The sequence below is a fragment of the Aulonocara stuartgranti genome (genome assembly GCF_965226115.1).
Source record: "Aulonocara stuartgranti genome assembly, chromosome: 13".
NCBI lineage: Eukaryota > Metazoa > Chordata > Actinopteri > Cichliformes > Cichlidae > Aulonocara > Aulonocara stuartgranti.
The window spans coordinates 35,839,240-35,864,060 of NC_138949.1; the positions used below are offsets into that span (position 1 = coordinate 35,839,240).

The 24,821-nt window shown below is 41.6% G+C and overlaps 1 protein-coding gene across 6 annotated transcripts; it reads right to left on the reverse strand.

Annotated features, from left to right (window-relative positions):
- Positions 1-5,240: 5,240 nt before the first annotated feature.
- Positions 5,241-22,919, reverse strand: pitx3 (paired-like homeodomain 3). 6 transcript variants are annotated; one of them, XM_082556955.1, is made up of 5 exons: positions 22,677-22,919; positions 20,301-20,415; positions 16,799-16,916; positions 12,375-12,580; positions 5,241-6,655 (listed from the first exon to the last, which is right to left on the reverse strand). In XM_082556955.1, the coding sequence occupies exons 3-5, from the start codon at positions 16,905-16,907 to the stop codon at positions 6,083-6,085; spliced, it is 888 nt and encodes a 295-aa protein (XP_082413081.1). In that variant the 5' UTR covers positions 16,908-16,916; positions 20,301-20,415; positions 22,677-22,919; the 3' UTR covers positions 5,241-6,082. The 6 variants fall into 6 exon arrangements, with proteins under 6 accessions (XP_082413081.1, XP_082413083.1, XP_082413079.1 ...); XM_082556957.1 differs by lacking the exon at positions 22,677-22,919 and adding an exon at positions 20,530-20,678 and having other exon boundaries at positions 20,301-20,412; XM_082556953.1 differs by lacking the exon at positions 20,301-20,415.
- Between the last annotated feature and the right edge of the window lie 1,902 nt (positions 22,920-24,821).

Sequence of the window (24,821 nt, forward strand, 5' to 3'; positions counted from 1 at the left end):
CTCACTGAGTGTGCAAAACTAAAAGCACAAAAACTGCTTTGCACTCAGTTTGCAATTTTGTAACACACACTTTGCAAGACTGTAGGCACAATTCACTGCACAACACTCAATTACCAAATTTCCAACACACTCCTAGCAAAAGTACACACATGTATGGCTATCATTAACACTAATTTGCCAACTGTCTGGCACACTTTCACATGTGAAAACTTTCTTAGATAATTCGTTCACTTTGCAATCAGCCTAAGCACTATAATACAGGTAAGCTGTGTGTGCGGAGTACAATGGAGGGAGCAGGAAGAGTGAGAAGTAGAGGAGGCCGAGGAAGAGGACGTGGAGGTGAAGAAGTAGGATGAAGAGGACGACAAGGACAAGGAGGAGCAAGAGGAAGACGAGGAGGGGGCAGAGGAAGCATGTTCACTGCAGACCAAGTAACCCATATAGTCATTATGGCGATTGCAAATAATCCTATACTTGGAAATAAACACTTGTGTTTGTTTTGATGTGTTTGACTAAACACCAGTACTTGAAGTTTGGATCCCTCTATGCTTATGGATCTATGACAGAAGTATGAGCTCAAACTGACATAGCCTACCTTGTGCACAGAGAAAGCAAAAGCCAGATGTGTTTTGTATTCATACCATCGGTGTGCAGTTGGCGCATTGTGTGCTTAGTAGATGATGGCTTGTGTGTACTGTTTGATACGGAAACACCATTTTTACGAAGGTGTGAAGAGTTAATCTAGCTGTGTTTGCTTTTGCAAGAGAACTACAATGTTTTGATGATTGGGTGACAGGTTTTCTTATTTGTGTGAAGAGTTTTGCAAAATTAGCCAATAGTTACAAAAAATGTGCTTAAGCAATCAGAAAAAACTGTAAGAAAATTCCAACTAGAAAACAGGTATGTCTTCATTTCACTGCCTTCTACTCTACTCAGATGGTTTTATAGTACTGTTCTACAGTTACCATATCAAGTGTGCAGGGTACTGCAGGGTGCTAATGCTCCTTTTGCAGCCAAAGTGGTAGTTTCTGTGAAACATACCATGATTACTTATATTGAAGTACAGTGTTGTACATGGATGATACACTATATACAGTAAAGTACTGTAAGAAAAATAAGCAAACCGATGACAATATGTGGTTGTATTTCTCTAGAATGACTCGAAGACCTTCTGGGGGAGGACGCCAACGCCTGTTCACACAACGGCAGGAACTTGCCGTTGTGGACCTAGTGAGGGCAGACAATGCTATGCGTCTCCACCAGCTACGAAAGCAAATACTTGCAGACAGGCAAGTGTTCAACAACATAAACCATGTGAGCATCACCACCATCAGACGCATCTTGGGAAAACACAGCATCACCATGAAGCAGCTCTACAGAGTCCCATTTGAGAGGAACAGTGACAGGGTCAAAGGACTTCGAGCTGAATATGTACCATATCAGTACCACATGAATACATTCTGAGAGCTACACAGGTACCTGTGTGATGGGTGAGGGTTCTGTATGTGTAGCAGTAATATGTTCTCTTTTTTCTTTTTTTTTTTACAGAGAATCTTGGCCATGGATGGAGCTGCACAGCCTCATGAATTCATTTTCATTGATGAAGCTGGATTCGACCTGTGCAAAACAAGACGACGGGGTCGTAATGTAATTGGCCAAAGGGCAATTGTGCACGTTCCAGGGCAGCGCGGGGGAAATATCACATTGTGTGCCGCCATAAGCCTTCGAGGGCTTCTGCATCATCATGCAAAACTAGGTCCATACAATAGGCAACATATACTCACATTTCTAGATGCTCTCCATGATATAGTTGTACAGAACAGACCAGATCAGCCCAGGTTTGTGGTGATATGGGATAATGTCAGTTTCCATCGGGCTGCTCTGGTCCAGGCCTGGTTCTCCAACCACAGTCAACTTGAAGTGGTATGCTTGCCCCCTTACTCACCATTTTTAAACCCTATAGAGGAATTTTTTTAGGCTTGGAGATGGCGTGTATATGACCGCCAACTACATGCCTGCATGCCTCTTCTGCAGGCAATGGAACAGGCCTGCGGCGACATTCAGGTGACAGCAATCCATGGATGGTTTTGACATGGAAGAGGATATTTTCTCCAGTGCCTAGCGGGAGAAGACATTGCTTGCGATATTGATGAGGTCCTGTGGCCAGACCCCAACAGACGGCGGGATCCATGAGCCCACGTATGCACAATTGTCATGATTTTTTGTTTACAGTATAGTGTTTTTTCTATTACTGTATTATGGGTTTTTTGTTTTTGTTTTGTTTTTTTGCTTTATCTGAATTCATGGTACTGCAATGTACAGTGCTGCAATGTACAATATTGAGTAGGCCTATTTGCTTTTTTGGTTGTTTGCAAATGTGTCTCCTGAAAATATGCCTTCTGAATGAACAATGGAAATCAAAGACTGCAGTGCTTTATATAAAGTAGACTAGTGTGTTCCCCCTGCTCTGTAAGTGTTTGCATATGATGCAAGTATGTGTCATTTTGTCAACAGAGTTACATTTTGACAAAGGAATGTCAGGTTTTGATAGCAGAGTTTAGGTTTTGAGAGTAGAGTTTCAATTTGGTGCAGATGTGAATGGTATATTTCCCAGTGTTGTGTCATGTGTACTTGTGTTTAGGGTTTTGGCACAATGAGCAAAGTTTTGCAAAATGTGTTCAGGCAACGGGCAAAAACTGTAATATGTTCTAATTAATATTTTTGACTCCTAAACTCTCCAGACGTGTCATTTATGCCACGCCGCCTGTCTAATTCTATTTTAAAATTATGCTTTTTTTAAAAAAGTAATATAGTAGTGATTATAATGTAAATAAAAATATTACAAACATTAGATTACGTCTTCATCGGTGTTGTACATATATCAAATCTATCCTTTTCTATTTTGAACATAATCATCTAAAGTCCTTATGTTAAAAGTAATTAATGCATCATTTCTTAAAGCATAATCCCTAACTTCCTCTGAGGTGTCGGGATTGTTTTAAAACCATTTATGAAATATTAGGTTAAAGCAAAACTAGAGAACGGCTGAATCTTCTCTGTTTCTAGCGCTAACTCCTCCCTGTTAGTTTGCTCTTCTCCCCTACTCTCTGAGGTAATTGTTAGAACTTCCTTCGTTCTGTATTTTTTCCAGACCACGCTCTGTGCCCTCTCCTCTCTTTCTGTGGGTCTGAGGAAACATCAGGGACCTATAAACCCTCCGGTGGAGTATTGATTCTTTATTGTGGTGTGGCTGTGAGGAGCACATACTGTGACCGTTTCTCTTCACTCCACAAAACAGGTCTGTGAGGAGGCCACCAGGAGACTCGCTGCAGCTGGATCAGCAGGTTAATTTGAGCGCTCCTTGCTGCTTGTTGTACAATCTGACAGTGCTGCTTTGTCTCTGAGGGTGTGTTTAATACTGCAGCACATGTTTGTGTGTGCACAACACCCTTAATCTACAGCTTAACATTTAGGGTGATGTAGTCATTACTGTTCTTTAGATGTGGGTGATTTGGCCTGTTTTTAAATATTCATAATTCTGGTGAATAGAAGTTTATATAGAAGCTTATGCAAATGTGACTCTTCAGCTGTATGAAGAATATTACTGGATTATTAATCATTACAACAAATCTTAAAAAACACTCACACAACAATCAGTATCTGATGAAAGGTCCTGTGATCAGGATCTCCACTGGAGAATGTCTGTTTGATTTTATTATTATAGGATTTAATATTTCATTTTAAAAACAAGCATCTCATTCAGCCTGAGAAGTAAAATAATTCTATTGATTTTGCAGGGCTGTAATGTAATTATGGACATACAGGCCTTAATGAGTTAATTACACCCTCAGCCAATAGGACAGCTGAGAGTCATTGTTTTTGTTTGTGTGATGTTAATCCACCTGCAAGCGTTCACAATATGTGAAATTAGATTTCAAAATATAATATTTTTAATTCTAATTATTGTTATTTTTTCATTTTAAATTTACTGTTTTTCAACAAAGCTGAAAATTTTTTTATTTTGTTTATTTAATTAAGATACAAAAATGACACATATTTATTTGTATTCCTGAAAAGAAATGAAAAATGTGAGTCGTTGAATATTAAGCTTGATTGATTTCTGGCTTCCCAGAGAACTCCAATGTGGCGGGTGTGAAACCAGTTATTTACGTCTTTGACAGATTTCTAAAATATTTTCCTTTTTGTGCTCTTACAGCTGGTCTAATAAATGACATTTGTAATGAAATAGATCTAATTAATATATAGATATGTTTATAATTATAATACATAGAAATAAATCAATAGAGAAACAAAGAACGCGTGCATTAAGTTCAGCCATTGGTAATTCAATAAGTGTTTAAATATGGATAAGAAGAAATATTTGCCCCTCTAACATCTTGTTTTCCAGCCCCACCCTGGTCTCTGAGGCTTGATTTAGCTTAACCGTGAGCTGGTAACAAGCTTCAAACATCCACGATGCTTCACATTAAATCTTCTTCTCCATTGTTCCAAAGCACGCTCATCTGGTAAGTCTTCTGAGTAAAAACTGTCTTAAAAGTGATGGAGAGAAAAGCACTGAAAAGGTAAAAGGCTCCTACTGTAAACGTGTGGCATTTGATTGTTGCTTTTTGTTTATGGCTTCTGACTTTGTGTCACAAAAACATGCTGAAAATTGTGTTAGAAGATCTAAACATATTCATAGAGATTTTTCTTTAAACTCTGTATTTGCCTCACGGTCCATAATCAAAGGAATATTAAGATTTTTGTTTAATTTTTATATAAAATGATTTTTTTAAGTGTCTTCATTTTCTTCATACTCTCCATATTAATTCTGGGAGTTTCACAGTGCTTCAGTGTTAAAACCCACTCGAGATAAAGTCACCCTGTGGTTTAAAGCTGAATGAGTCCGATAAAGGGAACAGCAGTGGAAATGTTGATGCAAACTCCTTGTTTCTGACTTTGCTGGGACACCCTGCTCCTCAAAGCCTTTATATAATGCTGGCAGCGTCTCTGTGAATTCTCTCAGCGTTACTGGATCTCCTGTGGGCACCACTCACACTGTAGGTCAAACATATCAGTGAGCACTATTTCCCATCGAACTCTCTTCCAGCCTGCTACTTGCTGCTGAGGTGAGTCTGTTTCCATCACATCATGCACATTGCTTTGAGAACAGCATGTTTTAGTTCGTGTCACGTCTTTGAAATGAGAGAAACGGAGTGATAGATGCTCTCCACGGTTCATAGAATCGGATCCTTTAATTGGTTCATGAATGAGACAAAGCAGGCTACACCAGGAAGAAAGCTCGCTTGTTTTTTGTTTGGTTTTTTGTTATAACAACTGCACTCTTACATACATGTTTACAGTCATGGACTTTCTTTGTATAACACCACACAAATCTATATACTCAATGGCTTTTTATATTTACTTGAAACTTCTTGCTCATTCTGGTGCATGTGTGTGTGTTTGTTTGTTTAAATTCGAGGTTGTGCTCGTATTTCAGGACTAACCTGTCACCTCTCCAAGCCGACCTTTGACCTATGATCCTTCAACGGTCGAGGAATTCACAATAAAGTTCTTAAAGAATGTGCTCATAGAACATCAAACTAGGCCTTTGTATTTGTAGAACATGCTCCTGTCATCCGTACTACATTTGATATATTTTTCACATACAAAACAAACAGAAAAATTCAACTATATACATCTTCCAGTTGTCTTTGCAGCGAAGACTGCAGCTCAAAGGGTTTTGTGGGCCAGCAGCAGTCCAGTTGCAGCATCTTTGTTTTCTTTAGCCTTGGTTTCTACATTTATTCTAATCATGCAGTTCAAAAGAAGGCAAAAATGAAAAGGAACAATAATATTTAAAAATCATTTGAAGCAGTTGGTCAGTTCAGCGACAAAGCGCAGTGGTCCATCTGAACACGTCTATTTGTTGTGTCAGTTGTGGAGATAACTCTTATTGTGTACCATGAACACACAAGCTGGCAGTCTGCTGTGCATCGGCCACGTTACAGATGGAACTAAGGAGATGTGAAGTGGGGTAGCAGTGAGTTTACAGCTGGTTGACTGAGTCAGAGTTTCTAGTTCATACTGGCCGGTCCACAGCATATTGACAGGGGCTCAAGTTGGACACGGGGTTCTGCACTGCTGGATAGGCGAAATTGGTGTGCTGCTTGGCCTTGAGCCGCAGGCTGGCCAGACTGGAGTTACAGGTGTCTCTGTACATGTAGGGACTGGCTGTGGTGGCGTAGGGGCAGGTGGCTGCGGTCACTGCTACCGAGTTGAGTGCTGAGGGACTGTTGAGGTTGTTGAGATTGCCCAGGTTGTTGAGGCTCGTAGCAGGAACTCCAGCTACTGCTGTGGGCACCATGCTAGAGGCCATGTTCATGGAGGGGATGGTGCTTGGTGGGGAGAACATGGGCTGGGATGACAGGGGGCTTACATTCATTGAGTTAAAGAATGGGAAGCTCTTGGCAGAGAGTGGGCTGCTTGCTGCTAGGCTCTTGGTGGCCCAGTTGTTGTAGGAATAACCCGTGTACATGTCATCATAGGGCTGCATGAGTCCATTGAATTGGGCACCGAAGCCATTTTTGCATAACTCTGCCTGCTGGTTCCTCTCGCGCTTTCTCCACTTGGCACGCCGGTTCTTGAACCATACCTAGGACGCACAAAAATAGCTAGTTATATGTTACAGTTCATACAGTGTGTGTATGAACAGGTCAGTGTGAGGCATAAGAACATTGTTTTGGCATCCAAAACGTTCTTTTTTCACAAACACAGCTGGACATGTTCTGAATTCTCTTTTTTGGCTTCACTTTCCTGGTTTAAATCCTTCAGTTACTCGTGAAAGCTGCAGCTCCACAGTCAGGTTGCATAGAAACCATCAGACAAACAAGCTCAGACAGTGAATCGTTACAGCTGCCTTCTTTTCAGAAGAAAACCTTACATTTTGTCTGTATTTGTTACATTTTTGGAACATCTATAAAAACATACATATACGTATATGTATTGTAACCCCAAAACACTGTTTTATTCTGTCGTCATTAATAAACCCAGACAATTCCATTAAACACAGGTATACATAACTCATCATAATTAGGACAATACACAATGCTCAGCATCTCCTAACTCACAGATATCACTGTGTGGTCATTCTGGATGTTTGTACATCTGCCAGTTTGGAAGGGAACACTGTGGGAACACTGTGGGAACACTATGGGAACACTATGGGAACACTGTGGGAACACTATGTGAACACTGTGGGAACACTGCGGGAACACTGTGGGAACACTATGGGAACACTGCGGGAACACTGTGGGAACACTATGGGAACACTATGGGAACACTGTGGGAACACTATGGGAACACTATGGGAACACTATGGGAACACTGTGGGAACACTGTGGGAACACTATGGGAACACTGTGGGAACACTATGTGAACACTGTGGGAACACTGCGGGAACACTGTGGGAACACTATGTGAACACTGTGGAAACACTGTGGGAACACTATGGGAACACTATGGGAACACTATGTGAACACTGTGGGAACACTGCGGGAACACTGTGGGAACACTATGTGAACACTGTGGAAACACTGTGGGAACACTATGGGAACACTATGGGAACACTGTGGGAACACTATGTGAACACTGTGGAAACACTGGGAACACTGTGGGAACACTGTGGGAACACTGTGGGAACACTATGTGAACACTGTGGAAACACTGTGGGAACACTGGGAACACTGTGGGAACACTGTGGGAACACTATGTGAACACTGTGGGAACACTGGGAACACTGTGGGAACACTGTGGGAACACTATGGGAACACTGTGGGAACACTATGGCCCCAACAGTGCTCGCTGGCACCTTCAGTCCTTTCTTCTTTAACCAACGCCATCAGTATGTTTTGCAGCAGTGAGGCTGCAGAGGTCTTGAGATCATGAGATGTTCCTTGTGTGACACCTTTTATATGTGTTGTTGTATCACATTTACAAATATATTTACTTAGAAAACTGGTAACATTTTAATACTTATTTTAGCTGCTACATCAAATTAAGACTAGCTCTAATTAAAAAACTTTTATTCTTTTTGTTTTTTATTGTTTTGTGGAAGTTACATGAAAGTTCATTTGCAATGACAGAGCCAACAGGTAATGTTGAGGGTAGAAAAGGTTAAACTGTAGAGAAACACACAGCATGAAATGCCACAGACAGGAAGATGTAATTTATCTGAAAGTTGACGTCTAACAGTTTCACTCATAATTTTATTTCAATAACAAAGACAAAAGCGAAGGACCAAGAAAGTTAGAAACTGTCTCTTAACCATAACTCTCTGTCAAATACTCAGTAATATTGTGTGCGCACGAACCCACAGTCTCTGAAATACGTGATGATCACAGACAGTAAGTGTACTGTCAAACAGTCATATTAGGAAAGGCTTATTAAAACTCATAATTCACTTATTTGAATTGCGAAATCTCAATGAAAGAAATGTCAGGGAAGGGCAAGCGTCACATTGGTGCTTTTATGGCCCTATATTTGGAGGATATATATCGGATTAAAGCTTTAGTGGAAAATTCAAATCTAGGGTTTTTCAAAATGAGAGGAGTTCTTCTGTAGCTACATTTCTGGACAAACTTTGCAGAACAATGGTGTTTGACACACTCCACCATCCATATAAATACTTGGTGTAATATCTGATTCACTCTGATTGACATGTAAACGCTATTTCACATCCCCGTTTCTTTCATTAAGCAACACTAAACTGTGAGCTCGAGTTTCCTCGGCTGAACCGGAGAAAATTGTGCATATATTTCTGATATCGTGCACAGATGACTGTGACGCTCCACTCAGCCACTTCTCTGTCACATCTCCAAGCTATAGAAAATACCACTGCCAGATCAGTAATGTGCTTCAGTGCTCTTATTTTATACTCTTTACACTGGCTTCCTGCAGATTTTAGAAGTCATTTTTAAATTATTTTACATATATATAAATATATATTTTAATTCCCGTCTCGCCCCTGCGGGCGGTCTACCCTTGAAGCTCGGGGTGACGGAGCTTTTCAGCACAAAGACTTTGTTCAGCTGACTCTATGGACTCAAAGTCCTTACAAACATTTTTGTTTCTTTATTCTGTTTTGTTTGAATTTTTTTTTTTCTGTATTTTTCCTTGTTTTGTTTTTTTTATCTTATTAACTGTATTTCCTATGAGTTTATTGTCATTATTCCTGTCGTTTTCATTTGTGATGCACAGCGCTTTGTGACTACATGTCTGTGAAAAACACTTTATATTTGCTTCCTGGTGATCTGTTCAGAACCACATGTCTGTCATATTCACGTTTTCTGCTGCTTTAATCCTCCTGAACCTCTGTGTTGGTGCATGCTGTGCATCACCCGATCCTACAGTAACAGAGAAGTGTCAGGACAAGCTTGTGAGAGTCGTCTGCAATGCTGTTTGAAGGTTTCTGAGAGAGGTTTTTTTCACTTTTATGCGTCTTTTGCTGAAATAAATACACAAATCCAACGATCCCTCTGAAACCACAGTGAGACACATTTGATGAGATGGACTGGTTACCGTACTCCACTTTGTTACTTTTTGTCTGTGCCTGAAAAATAGTCACCACAGAAACTCTGACCCAGTTTCGTCTGTTGACACATTTACCAGTGCAGAGACTGGGCCCGTCTTTAGTGCGTCACCTGACTGACCCGAGCTGTCAGAAAGCCAAACCTACCAAACAATAATCAGGTTTCACAGCAACCCGCTCAACAACTGCCAGCTTTAGTTTACAGGTTTAGCAAACCCAGAGCACTCCTGACTGTTGGGAGCTGTTTATTCAATTTAGTCTCATCTTTAGAGTAAGAGACCAAACGTGCTGACCTCTGAGACCTCGACTCTATTAAGCCACACAAGCAGGTTAAAAGCTTCATTTATCTGTTAGGTTTTAACTCTCCTTAGACCAGGAATCAACAATGTTTGCAATAGATTTAAGGCGAGTACTGGCATGTAGCACTTTACATCATCATTACATCTAATACTTTGGATGTCTTTACAAAATGTGCTGCCATCCACCAACATTCACTGAGTTGTACAAACGTTTCTCATCCAGCATCATTATCAGCACTGATTTACCGCACGCCCCGACTAAAGTCCCACTTACCTGCCGCTGAATATGCCACCGACAGTCAATTTAAATCTCCTGCACTGAAACCAACCTTGGATTTGTCCGAGTCTCTGAACATTTGATTATAATTTTTAATTTAAGACTGACACAAAGCCATGACAAGAACATGAAAGTGTAAGGCCGGCCACGCCCTGATGCGGAGTGTATTTCATGGGGTGTATTTCACATTTCAAATCCAAAAATATGAGTCTGCTAATCTGCTGATGTCAGCGTTCAGTTCAACATACAGTCAGTGTAGATCACGCTGATCCAAAATGAAATGAAAACCAATAATGCATCACGTAGAAGTTCTTTATGATCAGTTCGCTCTTTACCCAAGAATCCGTCTTATCAACAGTGGGGTGATCTGTGCCACGCCCTGTTTCTACGAAACCATAGAGGAAGTGGGTCATGTGACCGCACATTTTTAAAGAGTCAACCATTTTCCTTATCCTGCAGAGAGGAGAGCCTCATTGCACAAGAATGAAGCACATAGAAGTTCTCAAACTTACTTTGAAAGGCAACAAAATCAAACTTTTGTTTTGTGTGAACATTTACAGATGAAATGTTTTAGCGCTCTGTAAGCTGCACTATGAGTAACTCAAACAAGTCCAGACTCTTTTTTCTTTCCGGGCTCCTTAGACTGTGATGACTGAGAACCTTCACAGACATATTTAAACTAACTGTGATTGCTACGGTGAACTTTGCACACAAAACCAGATCCTACAACTACACTGGATGGTTACCGCACACCGGGGGCAGGTTGTGCCACAAAACCACTTTGTTTCGGATCCACAGTGATTGTTCCCACACGCACAACATCCTGAAATACATGTTTTAGTTGGAAACATGACTGTCATTGCCTCGCTTTAAAGTCACTTTAAGTAAAAACTGGCACAGCACAGCCAGCTTTGATGTTTAACAATAGCTCCCTGACAAATCACACGAATCACACTGACAGATGAAATCTTTGGAACATGGAGGAATCTGCTTCAACGGTCCGCATCGAGAGTTTTTAGATTCCACCGATGGACGTTAGGAACGACACGATGTGCGCTCTATTGTCCTTTCCAAATATCAGCTGAGCGTGCGTGCTATGTGACCTTTCCTACAGCCAACATTAATTTGATCCATTACTTGTCAGGCAGGCCAGCGATTGTATTGTCATCCATCACAATGTGTGTCCTCCTGCTTCATATAGCTACAATGACCAAACCAGTGGGTGTGGCCACGTCCTAACATTTAGGTTTATTGTCCAAACTCACGCTTTGGTGAAGGGAACAAAATGTTTTACCCAGCTAATTACATGGAGTCACATCCATGGGGGCAGATTTGTTAATGACATATTTCAACATTGAATAGCACGGTGCACACAGAAGACTGACGTATCCCGTTCTTGAGTTGTGCTAAAATCATGAATTCTGCCCCAGCTTTACAGATGAACATAAATTTTAAAGATTACAATCAGTATTACAGAGTAAAGTGTTTTCCTGAGCAGATGAAGATCCGACAGGATTAAACCCCCCAGATTGCAAAGACACTTTTCTGCCTTTGAATTTTTGGAGGTGCACAAAGTGAGGGAGATATTTCTGATGTGGTCCTTTCAGCTCGTGCTGTGTGCACACAAACCTTCCCACCTGCAGCCAATCAGAAGAAAGTTGGTTCAAACTCTGAAGAGCCAACAAAGCTAAAAAGGCTCGTTTCACTTGATGAAATTAGAATAAGAATAATTCCACCCTGAAGTAAAAGCAGAGTAATATGTCAGAGTCCATTTGTCACTATTGTTTATGAACAGTAGCCCATCACAGACTCATCTGTGGGACTGGCTCATAGACTTGCTGGACAACAACATGTTGTGAGGAGACGTCTGCATCTTATTTGCCTGAGCTCTGCACTCTGCCTTCTCCTGTGCAGGCTGACGCCATTCAAATTAAGGAGATCACGATTTTTCACGCAGTGCTGCAGTCACTGTGAACGCACACTTAGAAGTAGCAGGTTTAACTTTGCCAAGCTTGACAATGGCACTAAAGTTGTGGTTTGCAGAGGTCACAGTTAATAAGTTTGCACACTTGGGGGACACAGTCAAAGGCCACCAAACGTTAATGCAGGGAAATGCTTGGAAACATGTTGTGCAGCCTTGTCACCTATACTGGAACAAAATACAGTCAGGGCTTCCCTCTCCCCACCATGACAGCACTCATGTACCCACCCTGACCCGAGCCTCGGTGAGGTTGGTCCATACTGCAATCTCCTCTCTGGTGCTCATGTCAGGGTAGCGGTTCCTCTGAAAGGTGGCCTCCAGCTCCTGCAGCTGCTGGCTAGTGAAGTGTGTTCTCTGCCGCCGCTGCTTCTTCTTCAGAGAGCCGTCCTCGGCGCTGGACTCGTCCAGCTGGTTCTGCTGGGATTTCTCTGTGTCTACAGACACACAGGGTATAACACATTGCATGAGACACAAGGAGGAAGTGACAGCAACGACTCTATAGACTATCAAACGGCTGGTCGTGAAGGTTCATACATGACTGTACAGTAATGATTAGAATTAAACATACCCGTTTTTTAAAAGGAAGAAACATGCATATAACTGCATGTTGCCGTGGCTGACGATGCAAATCAGCTCACAGTCATAACTGTACTCTACTCAAGACCACATGAAAGCAGCTGTGGACACAGTGACTCAGATTTCTGTCATATGTTCGCTGTAAGTAATAAAGGCCAATAAAACTGATCAGCATTAATCAACAAATCCATAAGAAGTCATTTAACACCAACTACACCTGCTGTACATCACTGTAATCAGCACCACACCTACAAGGAGGAACTCGTTTCTCAAATAACAGAAATGTGTAAATATGTATAAAACATTTATTGACTGTAACCTTTAAGTAAAATACATGAAAACAAGAGTGTTTGCTGGTTTCTCAGTTCATTCAGCATCTATGCTTTTCTGACTCGTACTCAGGAAGTTAACAAATGGTTTTCATTTTATACCCACAGTCATCTCATTTATAACTGGTAAATGGTGGTCACATGGTACCTTTCAAGTAAAGGTCATCCAGTCATACATACAGTCATGTCCCTCCTACATCCATGTCTAAGTACTCTCTAATACTCAAACACTGAGTGAGAGGCTACAGGAGGAGTCAGGCTTCAAGCACCCATCTGACTGGACCCATTTAACCATTAAACCAGTGCAAACAGATCCAGTTTTGTTATGCAGTAAAGTTAACATGTGCAAATTAACGTGCAAATTTTAAATTTGTATAAATTAGGAAACAAAGTGGTTTTATGTAGATAAATCTGAAGTGTTTTCACTTTAAGTAATGTCACAAAACTAACATGCAAGCTAACGTCCGAGTAACACAGAAACAGACTTTAACATCAGTGATATTTGTTATAGTCATATTGTGTGTTAAATAGTTGGCAGAAGCAGTGTTAATGTTTTTATTTGTTGTTGTTTTCTTTTTTGTGATATTTACAAACTGCTCTTCCTGTTGCCCCGGATCATAAAAATAAAGTGTTTCTCTGGAAGTGTGCGTGAACATAAGGAGTGCCGCGGCCCGGCTCTGTTCGGACTTGTATTCCTGACATTCAGAGTCCGTTCCACGTTGTGATTACAGAGGCCATCCTTGCCTGTGCTTCTGTTATCATACTTCCACGTCTTACTTTGTGTTTGGTTAAGTGCTCTCGGGGTTCCCTTGCTCCTGTGTCACTTCTCTTGTATTTAGTCTGTTCACGTGTATCCGTCTCCAGAAGTCTGTTTGTTTACCTTTTTGTCCATGCCGAGCTCGTGCGTTTCCTGTTTTATTTTGATAGTCCCTGTTTCCATGTGTGTCACACTGGGCTTTGGCTTTCTTGGCTCATTAGTGGATTGTGTCCCCCAGGTGTTTTCTCTGCGCCCTTACCTTTCCTCTGTTCCTTGTCGTGTCCTTACACCCAGGCTGTGCTGTGTGTGCTTCTGTTCTTACTGTTCCCAGTTCGGTTTATGCCTGAGTTTTGGGTTTCCTGCATCCTAAAGCTTCAGCAGTACAGCTGCTGTTTCAGGGTTGCTGCTGGGTTGTCGCACAGCAACCACGCATCACTTCCATGACCATCTCTGCATTTGAACTTGTGTATTTTTGATGCGCTTCCAGCATCCATTAATAATCATTAAGAAAAGATTGAGAGTGAAAAACCACAGGAAATGTACTTTATTATTTTATAAACATGTCCTACTTGTTTGAATATAGACACCAGAAAAACTGAACGCTCAGGTTCTTTTCTGGGAAATCATCCGGATGCCGTAGGACAGTGATTTCCCAAAATGGGGATTTTGCTGGCTTCGGAGAGAGCTAGAGACACTGGAAACATTTTTCTGACACCTTTCATGCTGGATGGCTCCGGCACTATCCAGACCAGCTGAAACTGACTGGATAATAATGTGAGAGAATCATCAGATGGTATCGCTCTGTCCCAGAACGTAACATCGTGTTGCCTGCAGGGAATGCCTGCAAACAGTGCATTATGGTCAGAGATGTGCAGGAGAACAGAGTGATTGCATTTCGCCCCCAGTGCAGTGTTTAAGGGACTGCATGTTATGTCTGCCAGGCCTCCTCTCTGACAGATCTGACTCCTGCAATTTGAGGACCTCACAGAAAGAAGTGAAATTAGTTGGCCAGTTAATCCTGTGGATCAGGCTTTTGTGACGAGGGCAGGTTGGGCTCTGTTTGGTGAGGGCTTAGCTCTCTGGGAGCAGTTCAAAATGATCAGCAGGGTTTAAAAGCAGGCTCCAAGGGACCACCGACCAAATGAATAAGCTGAAGCTGCTATCTGGCAGTAAACTGACACTGGGTAAGCTGTCACTTAAGGCCAGAATCTATAACACAATACGGACGAAAGGGCAGCGACTTTTAGAGTAATGCAGCGACGGACAATAGGAGCAATCGGACTGATAATGTGCCGACATGACAAAGTCCTTCCAGGTCAGCCTCTCTGAGATTTTAATACGGAAAACAACTTCAAGAAGCTTTTAACCAAATTACTTTTCAACAGCTGGGAAAAAAAACAAAGAGCAAGATGCATTCACAGAAAGAAGAAAAAGACATGAGCTGCTAAACGTAGACGAGTCCAGATCCCAGCTTTCAGAAGCCAGTCAGGTTTTACAGGAGTGGAGCCTTTTATCCAGAGAGAAAGCGTCCAGTAGCACCGCACACTCGTTCAGTTACGCCTGCAGCATAGGCGTCAGCTCGGTGTGGTGAGGTGTGGCAACCTATTCTCCAGAATAACAGAGCTTAAGGTTGTATGTTTTGTTCATGATCACGTGAACATTAAACTGAAAGTAACACACACACGCATATATATAAAATAGAAAATAGCCTGTGTGTGTGTGTGTGTGTGTGTGTGTGTGTGTGTGTGTGTGTGTGTGTTTGGTAAATGGAAGTTATGACCAGACTTTAATGTTATTATTATTATAATTATTATTATTAGTCTTTTATTTATCCAGGTAAAAAATCTCATTGAGATTAAAATCTCATTTCCATGAGTGACCTGGCATCAATGTATTCATTGTTTATGAAGTAGAGTTATTTTGGGTTTTGATTGTGGAGTAAAGGCTTGTAATTCATAAATTGTGTGATTTAGATTTTGAACTTTAAACACTGAGTTTTACCTTCAAACTAAAAGCTTTCTTTGATTTATTATTATAATAATAAGCAGTTTTAACTGGATGAGAAATGTGACAGAAGCAGGAGAACAAAAGGCGACAGCAGGTGCTGCGGAGGGAGCGCCGTATTTCTCTTTAGAATAGCGCGTGTTTGACAGTTTGTTAGTGCCACGGATCTCGTGGCGGAGTGGAGCCATTAGATTGGGTTACACACACATAAACACACAGCCTCACGGCACTGACACGGACTGGCAGACGGGTGTCTGGGTTCAGATCAGACCTTAGAGAGCGGAGACGATGATTCTTATGTACGACCGGTCACGTCACGCAAGTCTGTGAAACGTATAAAAATTTCAGTGGGTTAATTTTAGCGAAGATGAGTGGCAGCTTCATCAAACACAGTTTGTTTCTCTGTAAGAACGGAACTGAAGCCGCCGCCTCTCGGTGTCCGTCCGTCTCACGGTCACGTAGAAATTGGCGGAAGAGTTGACGGGAAGCTGTTCTTCGTCGCTTTGGTGATTAAACACAGAAATGTGGCGACGGCCGCAACTTTTCCAGTTTTCTCGCTTGTAAAGAGCGCGCGATCCTGGCGCCGGTCCGGTGCGCGTCCACGGCGAGAATTACGTTTGATTGTTCGGCGGTTCATTTTCATTTTCATATTCAAAGTCGGATTGAGCGACGTTTGATTAGAGCTTATCATCGGCCTGAGTTTGGGCCTAGAGAGTCTGCGCCGACACAAATCACCCGCAAATGAAAAAGGCTCAGAATGTAATTCCACTCGCAGCGCAACACTCCGAGCCTTTCTTCACTTCTGTAATGACATTACACTCGAGGTCAGCAGACACAACAGCCCGCAGAAAAAGCAGAAAACCACCAGTTTCTTTTCCAGTCATCTTCACGGAAATATCATCTCGCTGTTAGAGTAAACTAATAAACCATTTAGTCGTACATTTGCGCAGTGCATCAGTCATGTGTCAGACAGAGATCAGACTGACCGCTCTGGTCCAGGCCTTTACATCCCGGGTCATGCTGCGGGGTCCCGGAGTCTGAGAGCGACAGCGCCGGGCTGCGGGGATCACCGTCCGTCAGAAGGTTAAAATCCATAACCAGGCTCTGCACACAGACACACACGGAGCGAAAGACACGGTCAGAACACTTTTCACCACCTGCAGTCAGCATAAAGAAAGAAACAGCGGCCTAAAGGTCAGCGACCACAATTATCATCTGATAAATCTACAATTCTACCAACAGAAAAAATATTTAAAAAGGTAAAATCGTCTATTTCCAAGAACATTTTCATCATTTTGTAATATTGTTACTTTATTGTTTGCAGTGTTGATTTCAGATGATTATCCTTCTTTAATATTGTCTTACTGCAGGGACAGTCGTGACTCCGTTCAAACATTTATCCATGTTTTCTCCAGTTTTATATTTATGACTCATGTCCAGCTGCCATAATCCATACAGAGCTGATAAAATACTGATGTTACCAACATCATGTGTTGTGCACAACTCCTTTCTTTAATGTAAAAAGGAAGGGACTGAGTTTTCATAATCGTGAAAAATTCAAAAATATTATCAAATACTCTGACTTGAAGTGCATCAAATCAAACACACAGTGTGGTTCATCATGTGCATACAATCATCTTTGCATCTGAGGATCACCTGACGTCTTTGTATCACCCTCTGAATCACAGTGTTTCATGTGGGTCTGTGTGTATTTGTTGTACTTGTCGATACATGCTCTCTTCTCTCTCCAAGCTTTCCTTTCACACTCGGTTGTGGTTATGATTATGATCCCCTGTATAGAAGGCTGACACAAGCAGCTATAAGTAGACCTGCCTTGAATTGGCTCTATTTTGGGATACACAGGGAGCGCTGTAGAGGTCTGGCTGTAAAACACACTATGACATTTCCAAGACAAACTTAAGACAGTGAGGTCAAAGTGTCGGTCACTGTTTTATTAATCTGAAAGCAGCTGATTTTGAAAATGCAGTTATAGAAAACGATGGGATGATTTGTGGCTTTGAGGTGAAAACAGGATTTGGTTTAATCACAAAATGCTGGTTCAGAAATGAAGCCAGTAGAAACGGTCCTGAAGCGAGCGGATCAGTGCAGGCTCATCGATGTTACTGTCAGCTGCAAAGTGCTGGACTCAATCAAATCAAAGAAAAGGGAATCAAAGGGATAAAGACCCACCCTAAACTCAGCACGGTGCCAATGTTTACTCGTCTTTTTGATTGACTTTGCATTTTCCACGTTCGGTTAGTGAGTGAAAATTCAGAGCAGGTCTTGAGGCTACTGTCAGCGAATCCATGTCATCAGAGGTTTAAAAAGATGATACGGCTGCTCCCCGTTTGATGTTGCCAGTGTCTGTGTGTAGTTAACGTTGTGGTTACAAGCTTTATACTTAGAAGCAGCACATTTAGATTTCCAGGCGAACGGGTATTTGTGACCCCCACCTCTCCTCAGCCCCTCCATCACGAATGTGTTTCCCTGTCCTCTGTTTGCCACTATGCCAGGCCTGACATTCTGCTAGAGTTAAATCAGAGGGCTCGGACTGCGGTGTTGCATCAAAGACCACCATCCCACTGCTAACATGGATTAAACACTATCCCCTGTTTTATGGTAGGAATTCATTAAAAGCAATGGCCTGAAAAGAAGTTTGAGAAAAGGGCTCAAAGTTGTTCTGACCTTTTTGTCAAAATGAAATGGTTATCCTGACCGGACTGGTCTCTTCCAGGAGGACCGTGCCTCCATCCATATGATGTGATGGCTCACTTAATGCTTAATGCAGATGAAAATGATCTGAATCGCGTGTTATGGTCATTACAGTCGCTCCATCTGGAGTCAGTTAAACACCTACAGGAGATTTTAGACCAGCTTGGCAGACATTACGCTCTACTATCAAACACTAAACGAGCAAGATGAAGTTCCAGCTCCCAGGAGAGCTTCATCTTTACAATAAGGAGCACTGAAGAAATCTGGGTGTGTGTGGTGGCTCAACATGTAGCAATGGTTTTCTTTTAATTTGTCACTCATCTATACTCTACTCTTGAAATATGGGAGGTAGAACCAGTGACCACATGGAGTTTTTCTTGTTTTGTCTTTATTCTATTGTTCTAATCCGTTTCTCTTGGCAGAAATGCCCTAAAGAGTCTATGCAAATATTTGTAGCTCCATGCAAAACACACCTAAAGACTCCTACAGAGAGGACATAAAGTCCTAATATTTAGAGGTCAGCTTAATAAGACAAAATCAAGTAAGAATACTAAATGTAATCCCAGAAAGAACCACACAACGCCAAACTCAGCCTGACAAATGCAAATGTCCTCCACTAACGTTCACAGAACAAATGCTGTTTGGCACAACAACACACAAAAACATACAACTGCATTTTCTTCCTGCTCCCTCTTCACATCGTGTCAGCGGGTGTGATGCTGCGCTGAGGCCAACCTACATGTTGTGATGAAAGGTGTGCGACATGTGCCACATCTGAATCAACGTTTTCTTCCACTTCTGTTTCTCAGCCTTTAAAAAGCACGTTCGTGTGATCACCACCAACATTTGCTACACTTCAGAGAAAAAAGACTTGAGTCTCTTTTTTTTATTGAGCATCCGTGACAATGGTGACAACATTTCACAACAGACGGGAAAATGAGCACTGCGTGGAAGCTACAGCTGGATCCCGGGGGTGGGGGGCGAGACCTCAGTGCTTTGGATTAATGACTCTGACATGGACGGTGGGTTAAAAAGATCAGTTACTGTTTTATTTTCCAACTTTTCTTTAACGGGATGACTTAACAACGACAAACACACACTTTTACATTCAAGGCCCATCTATAGGCTTCACTGTAAAAGTCAAACAAAAGCAGCAAAAACTGCAACAAGATATGAATTCAGGCAATCAGCTTATATGATAATGAACTCTTTTCATTTGAAAAGCAGACCATCAATGGATGTTTACCTTTGCGCTGGATTGTTGTTGAGCCACTTCTCTGTTTTAAAGCTAACAGCCCTCCACAGACGCCACTTAAACGGCGATGGACTCGACAGAGCAACAGCCGCCCAGGTTTAGTATCAGCAAGGTCCGGTATTTTGGCCAGAAATGACAGTGAGCTAGTTTGGGGCACTATATCCGCCGTGGCAGTGATGGATGGACGCGGGGCCTGCTGTCAATGTGGTGCTGAGAGGCCCGAGAGGCCGGCTGGCTCGGCAGTGAGGGCGAGTGCGGGTGATGCAAGCCAGTCATTTTGTCCAAAACAACGTGCCACAGCCCCACCCACCAGCACTCACACACACTTTCTCATGAAGGGCTCGATTATATTTGTAAAATCAAAAGCCCTCATCCTCCCTCCCTGCTCAGTATGTCCAACAAACTATCACCGAGCTAACGAGCAGGCCGGGCCTCAGCAGCTGACAGTGTGACTAATCACTGACCGCACAGCCTCCCGTGACCGAACCACTGAGCTGAGCAGACTTTTTCACGGATCTTACCTCTGCTTTCTAACACAGACCGCGGCTCTTTCCTGGAGCACACTCGAACCTCTACCTCAGCTTTGAAACAAAGCCTAAAACACGGGTAATCTGGAGGAGGCGGGCGGGGGTCCTGCTAGGAAGTAAACGCAAATCAACAGTTTGCATGAGCAGAAGCGCTTTGCATGAGTAGCAGCCTGGTGAAATCGAGCTCAAAGCATATATCTGCTGACGATAATACAATAAATACTTGTGAAAAAGTGGAATCCTCTCATTTCTGCAGTTCTGGCGGTCCATCTGGCAGTGCGCGCGGCGGCGTGCTTGCATTTCCACGGACAGCAGACATTAGCCCGGGAATTATTCATAAACGCGTTGAGAATTAATTCCTGGGATTAAGAGTTGATTAAGATGTGTGTCACTTTGCTGTCTGAGAACTTATTAAGGGCCTCCTCCTCCTAAGAGGCGGCAGATGGAATTTCGGTCCAATGTTTGTAGATGTTAATTTCTGCCCTCCTATAACAGCCATTTGCATATGATTGAGGGAGCGAGGCCGATGAAGTCCTGCAGCAGAATCACGGAGGAATAATTGGTTGGGCGAGCCAATAGAAGCTCTCGACAGTGATCAGTACAGAGCGTTTCCACATCAAGAATTTATTAGGCCCGATAAAAAATGCATTTCACCCATTCAGCTCAGTCTGCGAAGCAACTTTAGTTAACAGAAATTCAGACCTGCAGGGGAATACTAAACACTCGCGATTTTATTCACAGACGGCCGGGTTAAGTCCCGCGCGTGAATCTGGGTCCATTTATAACTAAAGGTTGTGTTTGAACAGTGTGCGATCTGCTTCTTATTATTAGATGGAGCACAAATGACAGTCAACTCCAAGTCTGTATTATTATTATTATTATTATTAGTAGTAGTAGTAGTAGTAGTAGTATTATTAGTATTAGTATTATTGTTGTTATTATTATTGTTATTATTAGTAGTAGTATTATTAGTATTATTGTTGTTGTTGTTGTTGTTGTTATTGTTATTATTACTTCGACAGATCACAAAAGTAATGTAAACATGTTGATAAGTCATTGTGCTGGAACCTTGGCCTCTCAGCGGAGCACCTCGGCCCTCGGCTGGGTGTAAAATATTTCCATTGTGCCCTGAGGCCAAACGTGAACTTCGATTAAACAAATTCAAGTAAGTATTTTCATATGTCCGGATCTGAAAACATATGCAAAAAAGGCTATAAAGTACAGGCCTGCAGGGGCAACGCTAAGATGGTCATTTATAAATTTAAAAAAGAACAATCGCTTTGATTTTCATGTTTATAATGATAACAACAACAACAATAATAATAATAACAATAAAAATAATAATATGAGCAGCGCGAGCTTCTGAGTTTATAGTGATCGAACATTTTGATCTGTTTATTCTGTAGTGACAGTTTCACGCTCTTTCCCTTTTTTATTATTTTAAAGGAATTAAACAAAATTATTTTGTGGAATAATAATAATAATAATAATAATAATAATAATAATAATAATAATATAAACAGCGCGAGCTTATAGTGATCGAACATTTTGATCTGTTTATTCTGTAGTGACAGTTTCACGCTCTTTCCCTTTTTTGTTATTTTAAAGGAATGAAACAAAATTATTTTGTGGAACAATAATAATAATAATAACAATAATAATAATAGCATTATTATTATTGTTGTTGTTGCTGCTGTTTCCTTGAAGATTCCCTTCAGTGTGATTATACAGAGTGAAGCTTGTGAGTATCCGCGCGCGTGGGGTTTCCTCGGGCCTCTGCAGCCTCCCATCAGTTTTCCTCACATTCACAAATATTTTTCACATTTTCAAATATTGTCACGCCGTCGTTTGAACACGTTTCGAGATGATCATCTTTCTGGTTATTACAAAAATAGAGGTAAAAGAAAAACAGGCCTCGAACACCTACCCACGGAGAAGCGCTGCAGCAAACAGCACCGCTCTCTTGTACCAAGTGCGAATTGTCGGATTTACTCGAAGCACGTCACGCCGGCCGTGTATAAAGTTAACATTCACTGTGATTTAACTGAAGCATCAAACGGTCGCTTTTCATCAGCACAGTGATCTGCTCGTGAGGAACGCAGACGGGATTTTATTTGCGTTCCAAGCGCTATTCACGGTTTATTCTTCTGACTCTGTCCAAGAACAAACAACGTGTGTATTTTGGAAAAGTGCAAATCGTCCCACAGAAGAACGTTAACGAAGCCTCTCAATTTTTACTTTGGTCGTCTTGCGAACTTTAATGCACAGGAAAAAAAATCTACTTGGATTTCAAACACACCAAGAAAAGCTGAAAAATAAAAAGACAAAATTACTGAAGGGGCGCGGGGAAAGTTGGGCAGTTTCACTTACATGGAATCCCAGGCTAGTTAAATTAATCCGTGGAAAGGGCAAAGAGCTCTGCTGCAGGCTGATGGCTGTCCTGGCGTCAGGTCTGCTGGTGACATGGACAAAAACTTCCCCGGGTGCGTCCAAACCTCAGAAGAATGTGTCTGCCGTCACTCTCTGTCTTCCTCCTCTTCTTCTATCCTCGGTACTGTCAGACATGAAGGCTGTGGACGAGTGAGACTTGATCCCACACAGAGTATAGGGAAGAGGCGGGAGGGGGTGCGGGGATGGGAGGGGTTGATCTGGTGCTAAGTATTGTGTGCGACAGGTCCACTGCAGAGAGGAGAGGCGAACCCCCCCCCACACACACACACACACACACTCAGACACACTGATGTGCAAACACACGCAAACACTGAACTCCCATTGGCTCTGTCTACAAACACCCTCCATCTCTTCCTGACTGCACAACTCTGGTTATTATTTACCTGCACATTGTTTGTAGGGAACAGCTGCACTTATAGCTTTAAAATTCAACCAGAAAAATGAACAATAGTTTAGTTTAAATTGAATTTAATCATTTTCAGTTTAGTTTACACTGAAGTTTCTTTGACACAGAAATACATAGATCTGTCACATAAGCTCGAATATTTACTTGAATAGAAAAGAAATGCATCTGTGCTTCCTGTGGAAGATTTCACTTCACCGGCACGTTTTAAAAGAAGTCTTGTCCACGCTCGGAAGTATTTCTGAGCGTCTCTGAGAGCAGCACTCACAATGACAACACTCAAACGCAGCTCTACATGTGGCGTAATTTAACATATTTAACCACGTGTTCAGTGAACCTGGAATTCTGTGACTAATGCAGCTGATACCAATCAACGGATTCACTGGACTTTTAAAGAGGAAGCACCACTATAGAGAAATGATTTTCATAAACATCAACAACAACAAAAATCAACAATCTGTTATTAGCCTCCAGAATGGCCACTATCAAAACAACAAGAACAAACCTACTGAATATTCTGGTAGCTGAAATAATGGAATTTACCATCATGTACAAATACTGAAATTTTTCATAATTAAAATACAGAAAAAAATGTGTTTCCAGGAAGGCAAATTAAGTTTTAATGCAATTCTATCAACTTTAAACTCCATCAAGTCTTTTGTATTTTTATTGATTATTTTAATATTAAATTAAATGTATTTGCATGTTTACATGCTTAGACAAATTGAAATACAATTAATAGTGTAAAATGTGAAAAAAGTGTTGTTATCAGTTGGATTTTATTTTATATTTATGTAATTTTATGAATACCTGAACAGGTAAACCAGACAGTTAAAAGTCAGGAGAACAAAGATGTCTGCCACTAAACTATCCAAGGTGTGCACTCAGTGGAGGGAACGATACGAGAGCAGTCCCAGCGAGGCTGGAGACGGAGCCATACTGGAAAGGCTTATGACGATAATAAGAATAAGAATCATTTTATTGGAAAAGTCTGACAGAGCTAATCTGCTATTTGTATGAGAATTAAAAAGCTCGATGGTTGGGGGTGATTCTCTGTATTTCTCTGTTTTCCAATAAAGAGACAAGAATCCTCCAGTACTGCTGTTTTTGTTCCATAAAGCTAAAGTGGCTGATCAGAGTTACTGGCTCTAACATCTTTGGTGTGCATCTTTCCACCACGTCTCCCAGCGTGTCCAGTCTGGTTCCAATTACAAAGCCAACTTTCCTCACCAGTCTGCCTGCATCCGTGTTTCTAATGCCCCCCCAGCACACTGCATCATAGAAAAGCACACTTGCCACCGCAGACTGATAGAACATCTGTAGCATTTTACTGCAGATCTCAGCATATTCTTAGTTTTCTTAACAAAAAGAGGGGACTTTGCTACTTCTTGTAATAGTTTGTCTGTATAGAGGGACCAGTCTAGTTTGTTATTCAGGTGAAAACCTCGATATTTATATTTTGTTACAACCTCTATGTCTAAACCACAAACCTCTGAATCTACTATCATTTCCTTCATCTTAGAGGTGTTTAATATGAACCATTTTTGTAACTCCAGTCAATGAAGGCTTTTACAATGGACAGACTCTGTTTCATTTCTGATACATGCCACAGTGGCACGGTCGTCCAAGTATTTCTAGATGTGACAGGACTCAGAGTTGTA

Excerpts from the sequence above, each read along its gene's own strand:
- pitx3 (XM_082556952.1), bottom strand. The coding sequence starts at position 20,644 with ATGAATAATTCCCGGGCTAATGTCTGCTGTCCGTGGAAATGCAAGCAC. Across the intron at positions 16,970-20,529 it reads AGGATTCCACTTTTTCACAA|GTGGTGAAAAGTGTTCTGAC; the intron begins GTATTTATTGTA and ends TGCTGACTGCAG. Across the intron at positions 6,656-12,374 it reads TCACCGAGGCTCGGGTCAGG|GTATGGTTCAAGAACCGGCG; the intron begins GTGGGTACATGA and ends TGTGCGTCCTAG.